At 37.9% G+C, this 19,198-nt stretch overlaps 1 protein-coding gene across 1 annotated transcript; it reads right to left on the reverse strand.

The window, feature by feature from the left end:
- Window positions 1–10,689: 10,689 nt before the first annotated feature.
- Window positions 10,690–15,052, reverse strand: C10H20orf85 (chromosome 10 C20orf85 homolog). The gene is made up of 4 exons (XM_040608910.1): window positions 14,994–15,052; window positions 14,401–14,482; window positions 13,244–13,342; window positions 10,690–10,845 (listed from the first exon to the last, which is right to left on the reverse strand). Exons 1-4 carry the CDS (start codon window positions 15,050–15,052, stop codon window positions 10,690–10,692), a joined length of 396 nt encoding a protein of 131 aa, XP_040464844.1.
- Window positions 15,053–19,198: the final 4,146 nt, after the last annotated feature.

Genomic DNA, 19,198 nt, shown 5'->3' on the forward strand with positions numbered 1-19,198 from the left:
GCATTTAGTTTATGAAACTAAAGCCCCTCCTGGGCTTGAAGTTCAATTAATCTCCCCGTTTGGTGTTTTAACAAACTCAAGGTTCTCTGTGAGTTCTGGAGAAGAGATGGCAGGCCAGTGGGTAATAAACTGCATGGCTGATTGTCTGACCTCTTGTATTGCCTGCGCACCAGATGCTGATTGATGATTAGCATGTAGCAAATTAATAAATCAATACCACAAATAAACCATCCATTACAGTGGCCTGTCAAGTCTCTCCTCTGGGAGAGGAGACAGAGACTTGCAGGCATTACATTCCTCACGTATTTACACATATGTAAATGTCCTTGCACTATGTGGTATCTTGACACCTTGCAGGTATGACGTACAGATGAAATCAATTATATTCGATAGGTAAATTGATATGTGCTGAAAAAAAAATCTGAAATTTTTTTCTTAGTTTTGTTCTACGCAGATGTTCTTGAAGGGAAAGGTGAGTAGTCAGCACAGTAAATGTGGGCTCAGGAGGAACAAGTTCAATATATTGTCTTGCTGTACAGCCCTGGCATCTTGCCTTGAAGGGGTTACCTACACTGACTAACTCAGACAACTACCTTTGAAGTCTAAAGATAAAATCTTATTGCCCAAGCTCTCTGTAGCTTTGTAGAGAAAGCAAGAATCCTGTAGTGTATCATTTAGAGGTCTGAATGTGGACTCCAGTCCTGACTCATAACCAGAGAATTTTCAAATTAATCCATGTGAAATATCAACCATCACTGACTTCAGCATCTCTGATGCAGAATCAAGCAGCAAATTTGAGTTACTGCATTCTCCTCAATAGGCTGTTAGAAGCACAAAAAACTTTGTGCATCTGGCCTTATTTTTCAGAAATAAAAAACATTTAAAGGTGTTGTGATACATTACGGAATACAGCTAATTAATGCCTTTGTAACAATCAAAGATAAATTCAGACAGAATTCAGAGGTGGTTTCTGAATATTTACAAACACCTTCAAATCCAGAATGAGATAGGGCAGTAAATAAATCCCTGATTGGCCTGACTGGTTTTTCTATTCTCCTTACCTAGGAAGTGTGTATGTACTTTTGTGCAGTTCTTTGGGCATGATTTCTATATTCCAAAAATTAACAAGTGGATGTATGCATAATTAGAAGGGACAATAAAGAAAAGCAGTTGATGAAATTGAATTATGCGTTATAAAGCTGTAACTTTATAGAGAAGTCTGTAGCCATCAGGAGAGAAAGTGAAGCTTGCTCGTTTTATTAGTGTTGTGAGAGACCTGAGCTGGAACTACAGTCTTATAAGCTTTAATATTTTATGATATCTCATTGTATTACACAGAACTTATTTTCTCACTCTTTATTTCACCCATTTGTGGGCCTTTCCTAAAGCAGAATATCCTGCCCTGCACTCTAATCTTACTGGCTTCCTATACTTTTATGCTATTCCAGCTCTGCAGGCCCTGGGTCAACTGTTCTCTGGGCTTAATTTAAGGTGTTTAAGTACGGCTGTAAATCTATTCTCTGCATTTTGGACAGATACGATCCTGCCTTATGTGGCAACTTCAACAGAAGATCTGGGAGCCAGCTGAAGTCTAAATTCAGAACTGTTTCTTAGAAGGACAGAGCTGCGGACGTTCACAATCCAGACCAGTGCTGCCAAATAGTAGGTATGATGTTATTTTATGTCAGGTATCCAAAACCCACCAGGTTTTGGTGGTAAGACCAGATGAACCAAAACAGCCTTTTGGAACCTTAGGTATAGGATAAACTCTGCAAACTGACTGTCACCTGGCTTTATGGGGACCATTCACTATGCATAGGCTTACAAGGCAACAGTGTGTATTTAGCTACTTTTTCACATTAAAAATTGTGAAAATCACCAGCATAGAGCCCTTCTTCAAAACAGAAAAATATTTGGCTCACTAGGTTTGAAGCCCCTTCTCATATTTGGATGCTTTTATCATATCCATAACTGCTATCTGCATGTGCATTATTCAGCTCCAAAACAACTACAGCAACACTGCCAAATACACACATGAAATGAATATGAAATAAATTCCAAATAATTGCAGTATTTATGTAATTTGGTGTCTTCTGTGTTCCAAAAACCTCAACAGACTGTTAACTCCAGCAGAACCAGTAAGCCGATAGGTGCACACAGCAGTACAGAGTCTGGCTCCCCAGCAGAAAACAGTATGAGCAGAACCAGCCTGCTAATGCCTGTCACTATTGACAGTTAATGACTGAGTAGCAGTGACTCCAACAGTGCAAATGGAAGGAGAATTAAAAGCAGATTTAGGCAATCCTTTCTCCTTCTTGAGTCCTTTAAGTGTAAAATACTGCACAAATGCATGAGGGACATTTTAATTGCGATTTGCTGAGCATGAAGAAGGTTGTTCCCTCTCAAGTTAAAAAGCACTGACCCAAGGTGAAGGAGTTCATCTTGAGCTGTCCATTGCTAGCAGCTATCCCGTTAAAACGCTTATTTGCTCAGCATTCCCACATTAAACAAATAGGACAAACAAATGTGAAAAACTTGTTTTGGTCAGAACAATGGTGAGAGCTGGTGAAACTTTTCATTTGCATATAAGTAACTGAAATTATTGAGGGGACAGCTTCCTGGAGAACAAAAACCTCTGCAGTGCTCCTTGAGAGCCAAGTTACTGTCCAGTTTGCACAGCAACGTGCTGCCTTTACCCTGGCACTGTTCCCTGGTAAGAGCTGGCTCAACACTCCCCAAAAGTGTAGGCTACAGTGAATTTTCCTACCGTAAAGATTCAGGGCCCATCTCCTGGTGCTCTGCGCTCCAGGGGAAGAGCAGAGGCTGTCAGAGTTCTCCCTCCTCCTAGTCCCTGACCCAGCAGCCCCACTGCCCATATACACTCTCATTTTTCCTGTGACAGAAGCAGCACAGCTAGCCTGACTTCTTAGGGCTTGTGCTTGAGCAAGAAGGGCTATTCTGTTGCCCCTACAGCTATGTTGCCATTGAGAACTCCCAACTTTGCCTGTGACTACAGCCAGGAAGGAAATGAGGTGGGGGGCAACATCTCTGTCCAAATGAACCAATAAAGTGTCCCTCCATGCTTTCTCTCCAGCCTGTCTGCTGCATCTTGGCTTCTACTAAAAGGCTGTAAATATGGGGTTTGTTCATTAAGCAAATATAATTCTAAGATGGAAGCTGTAATGCACATGATGGGGAGCACAAGAAATTACTACAGCTTCTGTTTAAACAAAGGACATGACTGCTCTGGCAATAAGAGCATAATGACTGCTTAATTTTTCCAGACAGGGACTGTATCTCACTGGGTTTTTTTGGGGGCTCTTGCTTTGTTTTGTTTTCGCTCCAGCTTTTAAGGATGAGAATGTTGTGTCTGACGCATGTCAGCAAGCAAAGGAGATTCACTAGTGTAGCTGGGTTCATCTTGCTCCCCGGTGAGGAATAAAAGCATTAACCGTCTCTCACTTCAGGAGGAGAAGGGGGGGGGGGGCTGTTTTCAGCCTGCGAGAAGTGAGAAGGCATTGTCAGGTTTAGGTCAGGCTGGAGCACAGGGCTGTGTGGGCTCTCAGCAGGACACATTAGCTGGGTGTCACACGGCAGCCTGGAGGCATCAGTTGGAAAAAGCATGAGACAGAAGTGTGTGTGTGTGTGTGTGTGTACGCGCGCACAGGGTGTGGGGGGGTGAAGGCTGCCATGTCTTGTTTTGGTGCAAGGCTGTTCTCTACAACAATGATCTTTCTGGAAAGCAGACAAAAAAGGATCGAATAAAGAGCCTTTATCTGCTAAGATAAAAGAGAAAATGGCTGCTTCTACACTCTCTATATTAGAACTCTAAATAATGCTGTTATTGGAGCTGTCAAAAGTATTGCTTAGCAAGAGTCCTGCCCAGCTGTGTTTAATCCTGGTACCTGCAAGCCTGATCCTGCAGTCAATTGCACCCAGTGAAGCTCGTGTCAGCAGAGCCACCTAAATGAAAAGGATGGGAAGGATGGGGGGTGTGTGTGTGGTGTGTGAGAAATGAAGATTCTTTTTGTCCTGTTTATTTCTTCATGGTTGCATCTATTTTTGTGCTTTGCAGTGCTCAGGTTTATTCCACTCTTTAGTGAATCTTTTGTTTACCTCACCTGTTTAATGAAACAGATAAATCATGGAGGGGGAAAATATGAAAGAAAGGGCCAAATTCAAAATTGAGTCAAATTTGGGCAATGTATGCAATCTGTGACCACAAGGCCACAGATATTATTATTTAATTAATAAAAACACATTGTACTGACTAATCACAATTTCAGCCTCAATTCAAGATAGCTATGTAACTACAGTGTGTACCTCACCTAAAACAGGATGCATAAGGTTATCACATGATAAAGAAACAACAGAGCTTGTAATAGAGACCTAGTGTGTTGCCTCACAATAAAAATGGTAAGACTACACCTCTGTTACTATTACTTATTTCCCGGACTCCAGGTTTACTGATGCAATCCCTTCTCTCCATTCCAAAATAATACATGAATAAATACAAACTTGAAAATCCCTAAAACAGTAGCTTCCTCCTTATTGCAATAAGTGTGCAATGGGCATTGAATGGCGATAGATTTAAGGTCCTTTGACTTATAGTGAATTCAGAGCAAGCCTTAGCAACTTCAGTAGGTTAAACTTAGGTTTTCTGCCTGTTCTGAAGTTTGCATAGGTATCCAAGTATTCAAAGGTCTGGGTTCCACAGGGCTTCAGGTATGCTTCAATATGGTTTGCAGTGCAACACTGAAAATGCCTGAGGAATATGTAAGGAACCCTGGGATGCTGCTGTCTTCTGTCTCTTACAGACACCTATGAAAGTAGGATTGGAAGGAATTTTTGGACTATCTTCTATTTTAGCCTTCTGTCTGTGGCAACATCAGTTTAACGCCCGTAGCCTGTAATAACTTTATGCTGATTAGTTTTAAAACTAAACCTAGTATTTTAAATGTATTGATTTACTGTGGATCATTTTAAGTTGTGGAAAAATAAAGTAAAAACTTGATCAGTTTTCTTAGTTTGTTACCAGGAAATTGCAAACTTAATATTTACTGAAATAAAAAACAGAAAAGCACCACTCCTGTGAGAAATATGATTACCTTTTTCTTAGCTATTGTTAAAATCCTGAGCTTTTTGTTACTGACACAAGTCAGGAGTAATAAACTTAAATGATATAAGAGATACGACAGGTAATTATCCTCAGAGATACTCTCTAAAAAGATACTTTAATGTATTGTACTATAATATACTTAGCACATCTCTTCCATAAAATTTAACCTCTATTATGCATTTCCAAAGAGTAGGAAGTATGCTTATTCTAAGCTCTGATTCTTCATATGCTCTCATGCCTTAAAAAAAAGGAAAAAAAAAAAAGCACCAAGAAGTAATTATCAGTCTGTGATCTATAATTTCTGGTGCTGTTGCTAAACATGCAGTGGATTTTTTGTACTTTTAGAAGGTTCACTAAGGCTGTGTAATGTTACTTTTGAGATCAATTACTGATTTAAGAATAACTAAAGCATTAAAAGCTGGAAAAATCTTACACTGGGGATCAGATATCGCGATGTTCTGAAGAATATGTTGCCTCGTGTTCCAGCTAGAACTTTGCATGTTATAGTAAGTACAGTTGCATTTGCTTAAATTATCTGACCCCATCTCATCCTTCTCTGAACATCTGGTGAGTTGCCTCCCTAAATGGTGAGATGCTGTCCATAAGCTACAGCGTTGCACAGTGGCCATCTGAAGCCATGGCAGTTTGTGGATGGTGTAGTGGAAAATGCAGATGCCTCAGAACACTGTTCATCAACACAATCTTCAGTTTCTCTGCAAGCCTTGTGCTAGATGTCCAGTGGCTTACCACCATCCAGGGATGGTTCTGGACATTTCATACTCTATCAAAGCCTGTAAAACACAGTGCTCAGACTGATAAGTGTGTCTTACTTCAAAGGTGGCAACACTACATATTTCTGCACTGAGATGAAAAGTTGCCCTGTGGTGTATTAGAGAATTTCCAGTTGGAAAGCCTTATGGAAATAAATCCACCAGAGGCTACAAAAAAAAGATTTACTGAGGCAAAAAAAAAAGAGCGTTTTTTTAATCCCTTTGAACTGTTCTCTGTGTAACAGAGCAAGTCTTCAGATGTGTGTGAGCAGCCTGAAATCCTAAGGTCAAAATTATCTCCAATTCATCTGACAAAAATAATGACCCTTTCCAGTGTTTTGTTTCAACGGTGCAGCATGAATCTGCAGCAGATTTGTGTTGCTTTCACAACGTTTCTGGGGTTTTTTTTAATTATTTCTCAATACTGCTGGTCTTTTCCATGTATGGCACAGCAGACTGAAGGGGCAATGTTTTTGTTCACTGGCAACCTGATTAGTTTCACAGCGGAATAGTATCATTTTCTAGTACAGTTAAATTTATTACACTGTGGTCCTATGAAATGGTTTAACACACTTTGAACTAGTTAAATAACAATCTGATGGGATGTGAAAACCACAGGAGTCAGGAAGAAGGTATTAGTCTGTGAGTGGACCTTACCTGTCTGGCTACACTGACACTTATGGTTTCAAGGGGAACTAAATACAACACATTCAGCAACCTAATGCAAGAATTGACCTTGGTTGGGCTTCATATGAGAGTAGAGATTTCTGGTCTGGTTGCCAATGACTATTTTAGACTAGTGTTTGTCACTTTGGTAGTTTGTAGAATGTGGAAGAAACCACAAGGAATCTTTCACTAATGAGGGAAATGGTGTGTGTGAATAGGGAGCCTGCAGTTTCCGAAAAGAAAGAAAAAGGATCTGCCTCTGTTTTGTAAAGCAAATTATCTCAGAATTAAAGTTACTTCAGTCTGACAGAGTAGCCAATAGCAGGAACTGGAGATGGTAATTTCTGCACAAACTTAGAGGACTGCAGTGGGTATCCACTAGGATAGTCACAGCATGTAAACTTGTAGAAATGTCTCATACAGAATAGTGATTACATTTATTCTCTAAGTGGCCACCTTTTACAGTAGGTAGATCAACTGCTTGGCTGCTTTTCATTTTGCTTCTTTCAAAATGTACACCACCACTTGCATGGTGACTACAATTTGAGTAGTGCTACTTACTCAGAATCACCATTTCACTACCATCTAATAAAAAATCTTTATTCTCTGATGCAAAATGAATTTAAAATAAATTATAATCTTCCAATAATCTCTGAGGTCCCAGTAAAATATCTTAATGAAATTATAAACAGCAAGTGCCAGTTCTGTGCCAGTTCTAACAGCACAGAAAAGAACACATTGTGAAGGAAAATGCACCAGTTTTTTGTCACCCAGTTTTGTTGTTTATAAAGCAGGTGCTTGTGAGAAGGAATTTCTGATTTCATTGTTCTTTAACTTAAATGCAGCTGTCATTTAAGCCTCTGTTATTTCATCACACACCCAGGAAAGTATATGCAGGCACGCATCAACGGTGGCAAAAGAGGTATGCCTGACTTATTTTCATGTATTGCTGTGGTGGCTGTGTATAAAGTACAGTAAAATTTTTGCATATGCAATTCTGAAAGCATCATCCATTGTTCCTCTTTAAAATGAGCCTGTTACCAAAGAGCTAGTTTATCTGAAAATAACAGTCAAAAGACAAAGATGACTTCAGTTTTCTGAAAAATTTTAGTCAGCTAAAGAGGAATTGATATGCATACCAATGCTAATGTGAACCTTAGACCACCAAGGGCTTTACAAAAGACTACAGCAACTGAAATTTAGATTGAAGCACAGAAGATATCTAAATACAGTTGCATCATGTTTTCAAATTTTGGTTAAAAAGAAACTGCATAACTTTTTATATATGTTTAGAAGCATCCCATTCTGCTCTAACTTGCACAGAAGCACAGGTCTAAGACTTTTTATATAGAATTAAAATTGTCTGGACTTCTACTGCATTTTGGAAATGGTTTAATTTTGTTTTGAAGCATTTCGCCAGTGTGCACACTGAGTTTACTAACACTGTCTTGACCTTGGAGATAGTGTGATATTTTACGGTGTACAGTGACATTTATGTGCCCAACTTGGCTCCAATAAGTAGGTTAATTTCTGCAAATTACATTACAAGACAATTTAATTCTGTATCGGCCTTTTAGATTCACAATTGGGGCAGTTGACTGGGCAGTCCTTTGTCAGCTGCAAATCCACATCTTCTACACAAGTTTTTCATGTATAAAGGGTCAAGCTAAAAGTGTTGGGAAAAGAAATACTCATGTTTATAGTTTCACATATTCTTGAACACCAAAGCCCCAAATACATGGACCAATTAACAACTAACAGAATTATGCTAGAGGAATAATGCAAATTTTAGACAATACTCCTTAAATGTCCCAAATTAGGCTACATCAAAGTATCCCCTGAAGTAAAGGTATCTGAAATGATAGAAAGTATAATAAAACCCCCTTACTGTTAGTATAGAGTTAATATTCAGACACTGAGAATAAGAGTAAGAAATGTCCAACTGTAGATGCTGGATAAAGAATTTATTTTAGTTTTAAAAACCAAATCATGACTCATATGGATTTGGATTTTACTTCATACAAACATATACTGGATATTAGGTGCCAGCCTTCGTTCTTTAATAGAACATTTTATTAAAAAACAGTGGTCTTGAAGCTTCCCTTTCATTTGGCCTGAATTAATGTTATTTTGTTGCTACTAAATTACATATAATCTTTACTATACCTGTTTATATAAAATCAGACAAGAATAAGAGGATCTATACATGACCTCAAAATAAACTGAAGGACCACGTGATAAAAAATAAATAGAGCTACAAACCTAGCAATGACAAGAAAGCACACTGATTTAAAATACTGTTCTTACAATTATCTTGCTTGTTCAAAGAACAGTTTACACATGTTATAGTGACTAGCTAAACTCCAGTTTATCTTAAATTTCCTTAAATTAGAGTCTGATTCCAACTTATTCTTTATCCTGGTTTTTAAGCAATGTGTCTGAAGTTACTTCTGCTCTGTATTCTCACTCTTGGGTAATCTTTCCAAGGGATGTGAGTCACTTCTCCATTATTTGTAAAGAATATGGAAAAAGTAAAATATTATTTTGTGGGCATTTGGAGCTGGATGGAAAAAAAAAATAGGTGGGATGTTGATCATTGTGAGTCATTTCTTGGGAAGAAGAAAAGAACAAACACTAGCTGCTGACCTGCTGCTATGAAAGCCAAGGACTTACTGCTGACTCAAGAAGTAGGTAGAGATAGCTGCAGAATACAAAGGAGATCTTGCAGCAGGATTAACAAGGAAAGTCTTTCCTCTTTAAGTAATAAGGATTTATAAGGAGCTGCCTGTGTTGATTTCTTGGAGGTTGTTATTTGTTTAAGCAATCTTCTAGTTTAAATACGTTAGCCAATTAGAACTATATCCTGAAAATAGTTGCTACAACTAAATGAGTCTCCTTCTGAGCTTCCAAAAAATCCTGGAAATCTTCAGGTAGGTAATGAAATGCAAGACTGAACTCCATAGCACCCAAATAGCTACACCAGTAACTCCCAGTGCAATCCCCTATTGTTTCTGAGTCTTTCACCTGTCCTGGTTGGTATAAACAAAATTGAAGCAACATAAATACTTTGTAACACATTTGCATTTTGATCAACTAACTGAAAAAACCCTCTGTTTTGATACCAAAACTGATTTTTGAAAGTGACTTTTTGTCACTGTGGACTTTGTATACTTTATTTATAGCAATCAAGGAGCTGCCCCAGGAACTCCTGAATTACTTATGTGTGTAATTACACAAAACACCTGTAAAGCACACATAACACAAAATTATATTAACTATTTTACAAATACATATATTATATATATATTATATTAATAACTATAGTTATGATTTGCCTGATTTTTTCAAGCTGCAGTGGACACACTATGATGAAGCCTGATAATTACCTTTTCTGCAGGTGTTTGTTAGTTTGTTGTGTTTTGTTTCTTAATGAGGAAAACTTCTTTCCAAATGCAAGGATGCAATTCCATGGCAGCTTGAACCAATTTAAGTCATGCCTGCTACACTCCTCTACCTCTTCTTAGTCTCTTTCTGTACAAAAGAGATGGTTTTGTACTAGCACAAGCACTTGAGCAACTCAACAGTGGGCCAGTTCAGACTGCTGCTTGAAAGCTAGTTCTAAACACAGGCAGGTAAGCAATGAATTGGGAATGTACAGCAGGGTAGGATTGCCAGGAACACGGCAGTCTGTATTTATGTTTGAAAAAGCTGCTGTAAAACTGATTCTGAATGGAGGCTTTCATGGAGAAACAATTATAAAAATGTGCTCTGTCATCACAAAAAAAAAGTTTTTTAAATACTCCCAATAAATATTTTAAAATCATAGTCTTACAATGCTAATAAAAGTAGTACTTGCTCTGTGATCTTTCTATGAGTTTATTCATCATTACTTCTAAGTAAACCTGAAGTGGTGTTAACAGCTTGGATGCCACAGATTTCAAAAAATCAGTAACAAGTAAAATGCTACATTAAGATGTTTGCAGTTTACCAAAATGATTGTGGATGTTTACATAATTTTTTTTAAAGCATAAATTGTTTTATAAGCATCAATGTTTACCAGTCCAACAGTCCCCTATGGAATGTTAACTTAGGGATGCAAATAGATCTATGTGTCTAACCGTTAATGTCTTAATGTCAGTCAGAAGGCTCACATGGCCACTTCAAATCCTTAAAAAAGGTACCTTTACAGCTTTGGATTTGCAAACCGTGTTCAAGTTCCAACCCTGGGACAGCTGACCTCCAGCCAATAAATCCCTGGGTAGTCTTAGGTACTGGAGGAGATGGAATCACCTATAATAAAAGTAACATGTACAATTCAATGATTAAAAGGTTTTTCATTGTAATTTCTGTCATGCAACATCATATTTTGTGTTGTAGTGTGAATGGAAATGAGAACTTACAAAAAATAGTGGTTTTAAATGCAATCTGCTGAACTGATAGCCTGAACACACACTGACCGTAATGGAAGGAAAGAACTTCAAAAGATAGCCCAGTTACATGCAAATTTGATTTATAATACAGTTTTAAAAATAAAAAGTAATTAGAATAATCTAGGTTCCATTCTATAGCAAGGCACAGGGAAAGAGAGAAGTAAAATGGCCAAATTCCAGTTAACTAACTTGCATTTACCATCCTTCAAAAAAAAAAAAAAAAAAAAAGTCTTTTAGTGCCTACATTGGTATGTATAACAGGAAATAAAAAAGAAAATTATTTTTTAGTAGTCGGTGTTAGCATACCTTTTTTAAAAAAAGTTTTGCTCAATACTTTTTCTAAGGGCTTTACTGGCTTCACATTATAAGGAAAATTTTATCTTCACCTTTAGCTTTTTTCATTATAGAATAATAATACTAATAACAACTTCTCTAAACAGGAGAAATAGTATTTTATACTTGCTGTACTGTATTTGGTAGCAGTGCAACTATGGAATAACAGTTTTGTGCCCAAATGCTAAAGATGTTACTGCCCAAGCTGGCTTTTGCATCAAGAGCTACTTATTCAATCCACCTTTTTTCTACTTTAAAAGATGCATAAACATCAAGTTAATCTGCAACTAATCTAGCTAAAAAGGAAACAAAACAAAAGCCAACAGTCTCTGTTCACTGACTGCTGTGCTTACTTTGGCTGAATCATCTCAGTTGGGCATGTTGTATCATTTTAGCATCTGGGGACTTAGTAGAGAAACAGTCAGCAAGAGAACAATGTTTCAGTTCTTTTGCCAGAGTTGCTTCACTTTGTTCTGTGGCCAAGATTAGAAAATGTTTATGATATTTAGGTGGAACAGTTCCTCTGAAAAGATAATTTTCATGGCCAAAAGTGCCACCCACTGAGAAGGATAATGAAGGAAATCATGCCCCATTTACAATCTGGGGGAAGGGACTATGAAAAAGCAATTATTAATCTAACCTAGAGAGAAGAACAGATATGATGACTGTGACCATGAAGGTAAATGTGCAGAAAGACACACAGTTCTGAATAAGAACGTAAGAAACTTTACTCTGAATCTGTAAAGAGTGACCTAAATCACAGCTAACCTTTACCTTCCTTAGCAAATAAAGATTTGATGTGAAATTGAAACTATGATCCCTGTTTCAGTATGCACCAGGCTATGCAGGCTACTTTAGCAGCTGATAACTGTATGCATGACTTGTTAGCATACATACATCCTTGCTGTGCTGAGGCAGAGGTAAAATTGACTGAAATTGGAGGCTTGAGACAAAACTGAAGAACAAGTAGCGCTAATGGCAGAAATGCTGCCATTTCATTTCTTTGCCACACTCAGCACTAGCTCTTAATTTTTGTTTCAATTTAATCTCCGTAAAAGCTTTTACTACTTCCTCACCTTATCTCCTTGCCCTTGGAATACTTTGAAAGAAAGCTAGTTCAGTAAGTAGGAATTTCCAATCTCTTTTGTTTCCTTAATCTTCTCTAGGTGGACTAACTTTCCCTTTTGTTAGCATATTCTGCTTCCCCTTTTTACAAATATGTTCCTCTCCCAGTGTCACTGATCTAGCTGATTTACTTATCCTATTCATTGGTGATTCTGACACTGTATATTTGTAAATCAAACCATCAGTCACATTCCACTCTCATTTCCAGCTGTTTGACAACTTTTAGACTCTGAATATATTAATATAAATCATATAATGTAAACTCAAAGACTTATGATTGGCTCATTAGAACTGACTTCTTACTAATTTGTGCCACTGAAAAGGACAGTGGCATTGTCTCTGCCACAAAGAAGACCATCTTAAGGTTAGAAAAATGACTGCATCTTAACCAGTAGTTAAAACTGAGAGTTAAGGTTATGATAAGACTTGCAGAGAGACATGTGTATGTATATTTGAGCAATGAATGGTCAGCAGTCATAGATGGCTCTGTGAGCACTCTTCTGTACTAAGCTGTACAGTTGACTGTTTTGTTAGTGGATGTTACAGAGGAGTGCGTGGGGGAGGTGCTTCACAGAAAGATGATTATGTACACTGAAAGCTCTGTGAACTAACAAGCATATCCAAAGGGCAATCCCTTGTCTTAAATGAATGCTTTTAAAGCATTGCTCGAGTTGCAAATACAATTTACTCTGACCTTTAGTTAAAGGCCCACCTCTACAAGACAACTGATTTTTTAGACCTTGTGTGGTTTCTCAAGACAGATATTGCTGTATTGCAATTTTAAAATCTAATTTTCTAACCTTAATGTATTTTTCCACAGGTGTCACAGGTCGAACCTGAAGATGCTCAGGAAGCTGTATCTTGGGCTTTGTATTTTCTTTCTTTTCATCTTCAATCAACTAAAACCAAAACATCAACATTAAAACCAGGACTCTCTGTTTCCTGAAATATGCTGTAATATCCGGTATCTACATCATACCCCTCATTGTTGCATCTGAACTTCCTGTTCTTTCCCTCTAAAATAGGACTACTTATTGTAGTGTTTTGGAAATTATTGTAACTTATATTTTGGTTTCAGAAAGTGATGTCATTCCAAATTTCAAATGAAAGCCTAAATATTGCTGAGTGATTCCAACTCTCTTAACTACATCACTGGTCCAAAAAGGGCTAGAAATATATGTTATATGACCAGAAAAGAAAGATTAAGAAATGGTAAATACACATGTTCACTAATAGTAACAATGCATAGTTTTTCAACTTTTCAGCTGCAGATCTATTAATACTGTACAAAGGTGTTATAAATGACAGATTGTAGTTATCAAGGATGGATGTTGAAGCCTAGAGGACCAAAGTTTTCAAAGGTGCTATCTGGATGCCTACAGGAATAAAAAAAAAAATCTCAAACATATTAAGTACTCCCAGCCCCTTGGAAAGTACATTTGTAACTAATTCAGAGGCTGCATCAATCCTGTTCTTTAGCAGCAAAATGCTGGCATTCCAAATGTAACATTATGTGCTACTATATTCTAATATCTAAACATCACTGAGAATAGACATCTCTCCAAATATTTTCATTTGTTGTAAATTCCCCCACTGAAAATTTAATTAGCTAGAACCTTTTCCCCTAGATTTTTAAACTACCATATGGATAGTCAAAGGGGAAATATTTTCCTGTCAGTGTGCATCTAGTACTTGTTAACACCATTGGGAGTCATGTTTCTCAAGAGAAATATACCGGAATATGCACAGAATATAAATTACCACTTGCTGTATTTTATTCAGAGGAAAACTGAAACTTTGAACTCATCTTAAAAGTGGTACACTTGTTACCTCAGGACCTAGCTTAGTAAGGCATACTCAGTACTTTTCTAGTCATTGGTGCTCTCACAATTTCGTGTCCAGATGAATTTGTGAACAAGTAAATTTCACATGTGGCTTACACACAAGCCAATTTTACCTCCTCAAGAGGTGTTTTCAAGAATCCCCATTTGTGAGACCATCTTCTTGCAGCTTCTAGTTCATGTTCAACGTATTTTTTCCTGAAACAAACAGGGAAATATTTAAGACTACTTTGAAAACTTCATTTAAAAAAACCCAACAAACCACATGCAAACTCAACTACTAATGTCACAATGCACAGCACTTTAGCATGAATCTTTAGACCTTTACCTCAAAACAGCAAGTTTGTGTAAGAGTTAACAATTGTCTGACTTGGGGGTAATAGCTGGAAGTGAAACAGCGAGTGTGAACGCGTTTCCTTCCCTGCACGTCATGTTTATGTTTAGAATAAAGAGGAGGTTATGACACACTTTTTGAAAAATTTGAGGAAGTAAGCACCGATGTCCTTTCATACATCATTTCATTTAGTACCGAGCGATGAAATGGCCTCTTGTCCCCACTCCCTCGCACCCCACGAGGCAGAGGGAGGCCGGTGACAAACACAGGTGAAGGGAACATCGGCACAAACTCCTCCAGCCGCTGCCTGCCCGGGCGCGGAGCTGCCGGGGGAGGCCGCCGAGGGTGGGAGGAGGAGGAGGCTGGGGCCGTTACCAGCCGTTGTCCCGCGCCACGAAGCTGCAGGGCGCCGGGCCGGCGCTCCGCTGCGCCATGGCCGCTGGCGCGTTGCTCAGCGGGAGCGGCGGCGACAAAAGGGCGGGAAGGGCAGGCGCGCGCCCCCTCAGGTGATGGCGTTCCCCGGCCGCGGGGAAGTGCACTTGGTCTTGTCAGTTGATTTTCCTGGTGTGTGTCTTGGAGTGGTTTTGGGTTTTTTTTGTGGGTTTCTTTCTTTCTTTCTTTTTTTTTTTTTTTTTAATGTTATTCAGTAGGAAAGGATTTTTGGATTAAGCTGATGAACAGCTGTTGCGTTGCTCAAGGAGTTAGCCATATTTCGGAGGAAGAGGTGTTGCCTAAACTCTGTAACTTACCGATTAGCCAGGCTCCCCTCAGAAGAAAACAAATAGCTGGACACCTTTCAGTTACTGAGTTGTTAAAAGTCTATTTTAAACTTGGACAAGGGAGTTGTTCAACAGCCAAAAACTTGCAGTATTTTTAATCCTTTGTAATGGACATGTAAAATGGTTGAAGGATGCTGTGGGTTTTTTTTTTTAATTATTTTATTTTGAGAAGAATCAGCTTGTTAACCTGTGCAAAGCATGGACCATAGTATGTGCTATGATGGCTGTTTGCTCCTGTTTCCTAGTTATTTAACCTGCTATCTCCACTTCCTACACTTCCTAGTTCCTCTTGGAAACTATCTTTTGTTAATTTTAGTGGGAAATAACACTGGCCCTGTGATGTACAGTGTCTTTCTGATCTTTTTTTTTTTTTTTTTCTTTTTTTTCTGGTAGATACTGTTTCTGAACTACATGCTAATATTAGAAGTCCTGAGAAAGACCTCAACATACTTTATGGGTTATATGTGAGGACCCCAAAAATATTTACAGCTTGTAAAAAGTTCACTGTGTTCCAATAAATTAATATTTTTGGCTCTCCATCAGTTTTTTGGTAACTTTATTTTCTTGCAGTTGCTTTATAAAAGTTTTCAACAATTACTGTAGCCAACTGGCTTTTTGCCCTTACGGGTTTGAATAGTTCCCTGATCCCTTTCTTTTTGTCTGGAAACTGGCTTGTGCAAACACGCAGTAAATAGTTAATGTGACTCTTTCACACCATTGGACAGTTATCCTTATTATAAAATAAATGCAGAAAGGTTTTGACTTGAGCTGAGTGGTTTATAGGTAGTGTGTTTGAATGCTTAATTGATAGCTTTTTATTTGTTTTTTTTTATAGAGAAAAGGATCTAAAGGCCTTAAATATTTGAGTATGAGAAGGCGGTATATACATTTATTGGTCATTTTAGAAGTACTAAGGACCCCTATTTGAGTAAGAGAAGAAAAAAACTCAAGGAAACTTCTGTACTCCTAAAATAGAAATTAATACTGCTCTTCTGGGTCTCTAAAAATCATTAAACTATCAACAAATAGAATATTTCACTTACGTGCCATTTCTTAATTCTCTAACGATAATTAGACTAGCAATTAAATCAGCTGGGTCTCCTGTCACATCCGTAGATGCTTACTCATTGTGCCACTTAATTAAGTCCTGCTGCTTAGTCACATTTATTTCAGGAGCCCTCTCATTACAGCCTTGATGCTTTCTGTGAAAAAAGTAATTTGTTAATGAAAACAATCAAATTCATATTTTTCTGTGTGTCAGGATTTAAACTTTAGTAGCATTTATCAAGAAAGAGTGAAACTTCTTATACTGATATTAAAATAGGACTATAATATTATTTTTGTACTTTATTATTTTTCGGATGAGTAGTTTTAGGTCTTACTAGGTTCTTATGAGCACAGGACAATATTAGAATTGTGCTTGCACTATGAGAAAAGAAGTGAAATAGGATTTTAATGAGTTAATAACTGTACTGAATAACTTAGCGGTACAGGTCCATTGAGATTCAGAAGTTATTTGCTGAAAGTCTGATTCTTGTAGCTATGTACAGCAGCATTTGTCATTACATAGCAAATGTTGAAGTAGACAATACATCATTCAAAATACATGTTTAAATAGAATCAACACTAAATACCTTAGTGCTTCAGATCTTCTAAAATGGGTAAACTCTAATCTGGGTATGGCCATAAATGCTGAAATCCTAATGCTTCCTGTTTTCTTCCAGTTAGGAATTATCCAACTATTCAACTGTTGAGAGTTGCAGATTACTATCTTGAGTTTCAGAAGGCATCACCCTACCACTGGGGAAGTAATTTCAGTCTTGGTTTTTTTTCAGACCCTGTAGTCCCTTTGCTCAGCACATAGTAAAAGTGCTTGTGGTGCTATGTTCTGATGCAGACTGAGGTACTGGTATGGATTAAAACTAACCAAGTGGAAAACAAGATGCTTTAACCCAAATACAGTTTTTCTGTGTAGCTGTACAAATGCTTCCACTGGCACATCATGGGGTAATGTGTGAGGGTTTGGAGGAGGGTGGTGCAATGCTAGGTCCAAGTTTTTAGAAAGCTACAGCCTTAGGATGTTGTGTTGACACAAATATAGGTGGTACTGCTCTGCAAAATAGGTCAGGGAACTAAACTGGCTTAAATAGACTGCAGAAAGAGAAAGTCAGATTGCTTTCTTAATCTGTTTCACAGAACCGCTACACAAGCAGTCGTGCTTCTGCAATCAAGGCAGCAGACAGAATGGAGACAGGAAGAGGTGATGCCTGAGTTGAAATGATCAACCTAGGGTAGGTGAATATCTTAAACATCTACTGCTGCAAAAGACTTTGTGTAATGCAGTGATGCTTTGTTAATGTCATTCACAGTTTTCAAGACGAGTTAATTTTTGGTTTCTGGAAATCTCATGCATCTACCCTCATATGAAAATGTTAAGCCTTTTTATATTGCTTATTTATGGAGAAAATCATCCAAATTAGCACACAATAGCTTTCTGTGTGGTAATATTTGAAATTATTTGAAAAGGAACAAACCTGTTCTTTTTTGGGCTCTGTGTGTTTGTAAGTGCTGTTTATGAGCATCTCTACTCCCACTGAATGTGCTGAGATTTTATTCTAGATGATACTTTGGCTTAAGTGCTAAAGATGTAGGTATAAAATACCTTATGCTTTACAATACTCTATACCAGGTTGTCTCTGTAATTTTCAGCTTCAGTTACAAGGCCAGACCTAGATCATGTTCCTAATTCCAGCATTATGTTATCAACTATGCAGGTTTCATTACACTTAATGCTCTTGCCAGTAGAGACTGGTCTTCTGCCTTTCATCAAAGAATGGGTAGGAAAATTAAAGCAGCAGCTTACTTTTTTGAAGGGTATGTTGAGTATTTTTATATTTGCTAGTTCTTAGGCCACAAATTATTTTATATTATTCATCACAGAATCACAATTAGATCTAAATCCTTGATCTTGTGAAGAGCTCTGCATTATTCAGGTAGGACGTTAACCCCATTCCTGCTCCCAAAAGGCAGATGAGAATCCCCTCTGAGAAGTATGGAGTGATGTAAAAAACCTCTATTGCTATTTTACTGTACTACATACAGGCAAGGTAAGCGTAGGCAGAGCTGGCTTGGGGCACTGCAACACCTAATACTGTGGTTGGGCAGGACAGTCACTGAGAAGCTGATCTGCTTGGCTGGACCTAGAGGAGGTCTTAGCCAGGTAAAGACTGTCTCAGCTTTTGGCAGACCTGGGTGCGTAGCAGCATAAAAGTGCTTGGAAGACTTTTCATCCAGTTCTGCCCTCATCCCATGTTATAATGTTGTACTTTATCATAGATGGTAGTAACCTCCATAGTCAATGGGAAAGCAACAATGCAAATGAAAAAGTATGACTGTTTTTCACCTTTGTGATTTAAAAGCTTCCAAGTTGAAAAGCATTTGTCAGTAAATGAAGCTTTGGCTTTTGTACTTGTTTTCTGAACACTTCTGAAACAAACTAGCAACTGTAAAGACCTGCTATAACAAAAATACATTTTCTTATGAAGAGATGGGCATTATAGATAGTAATTCTTTCTTCATGGGAACAGCTATAGCATGGGGGGCTGTGCAACTTCATTTCATTGTGTCCTGCTGGGATAGATGTTTGTAAATGCTGTTTTCTATCTGAGAAGTTCAGACAATGCAGTGTAATACATGTGCTGTGAATAGCACATGCTAGTGATTTGGGGAATTGTCCCAGAGCTGTGTTGCAAAATAGTATGTGATCAGTAAGTCCCATACGTTCCTGCTGTGTTACAGCTT

Source organism: Falco naumanni, chromosome 10 (assembly GCF_017639655.2).
Source record: "Falco naumanni isolate bFalNau1 chromosome 10, bFalNau1.pat, whole genome shotgun sequence".
Classification (NCBI taxonomy): domain Eukaryota; kingdom Metazoa; phylum Chordata; class Aves; order Falconiformes; family Falconidae; genus Falco; species Falco naumanni.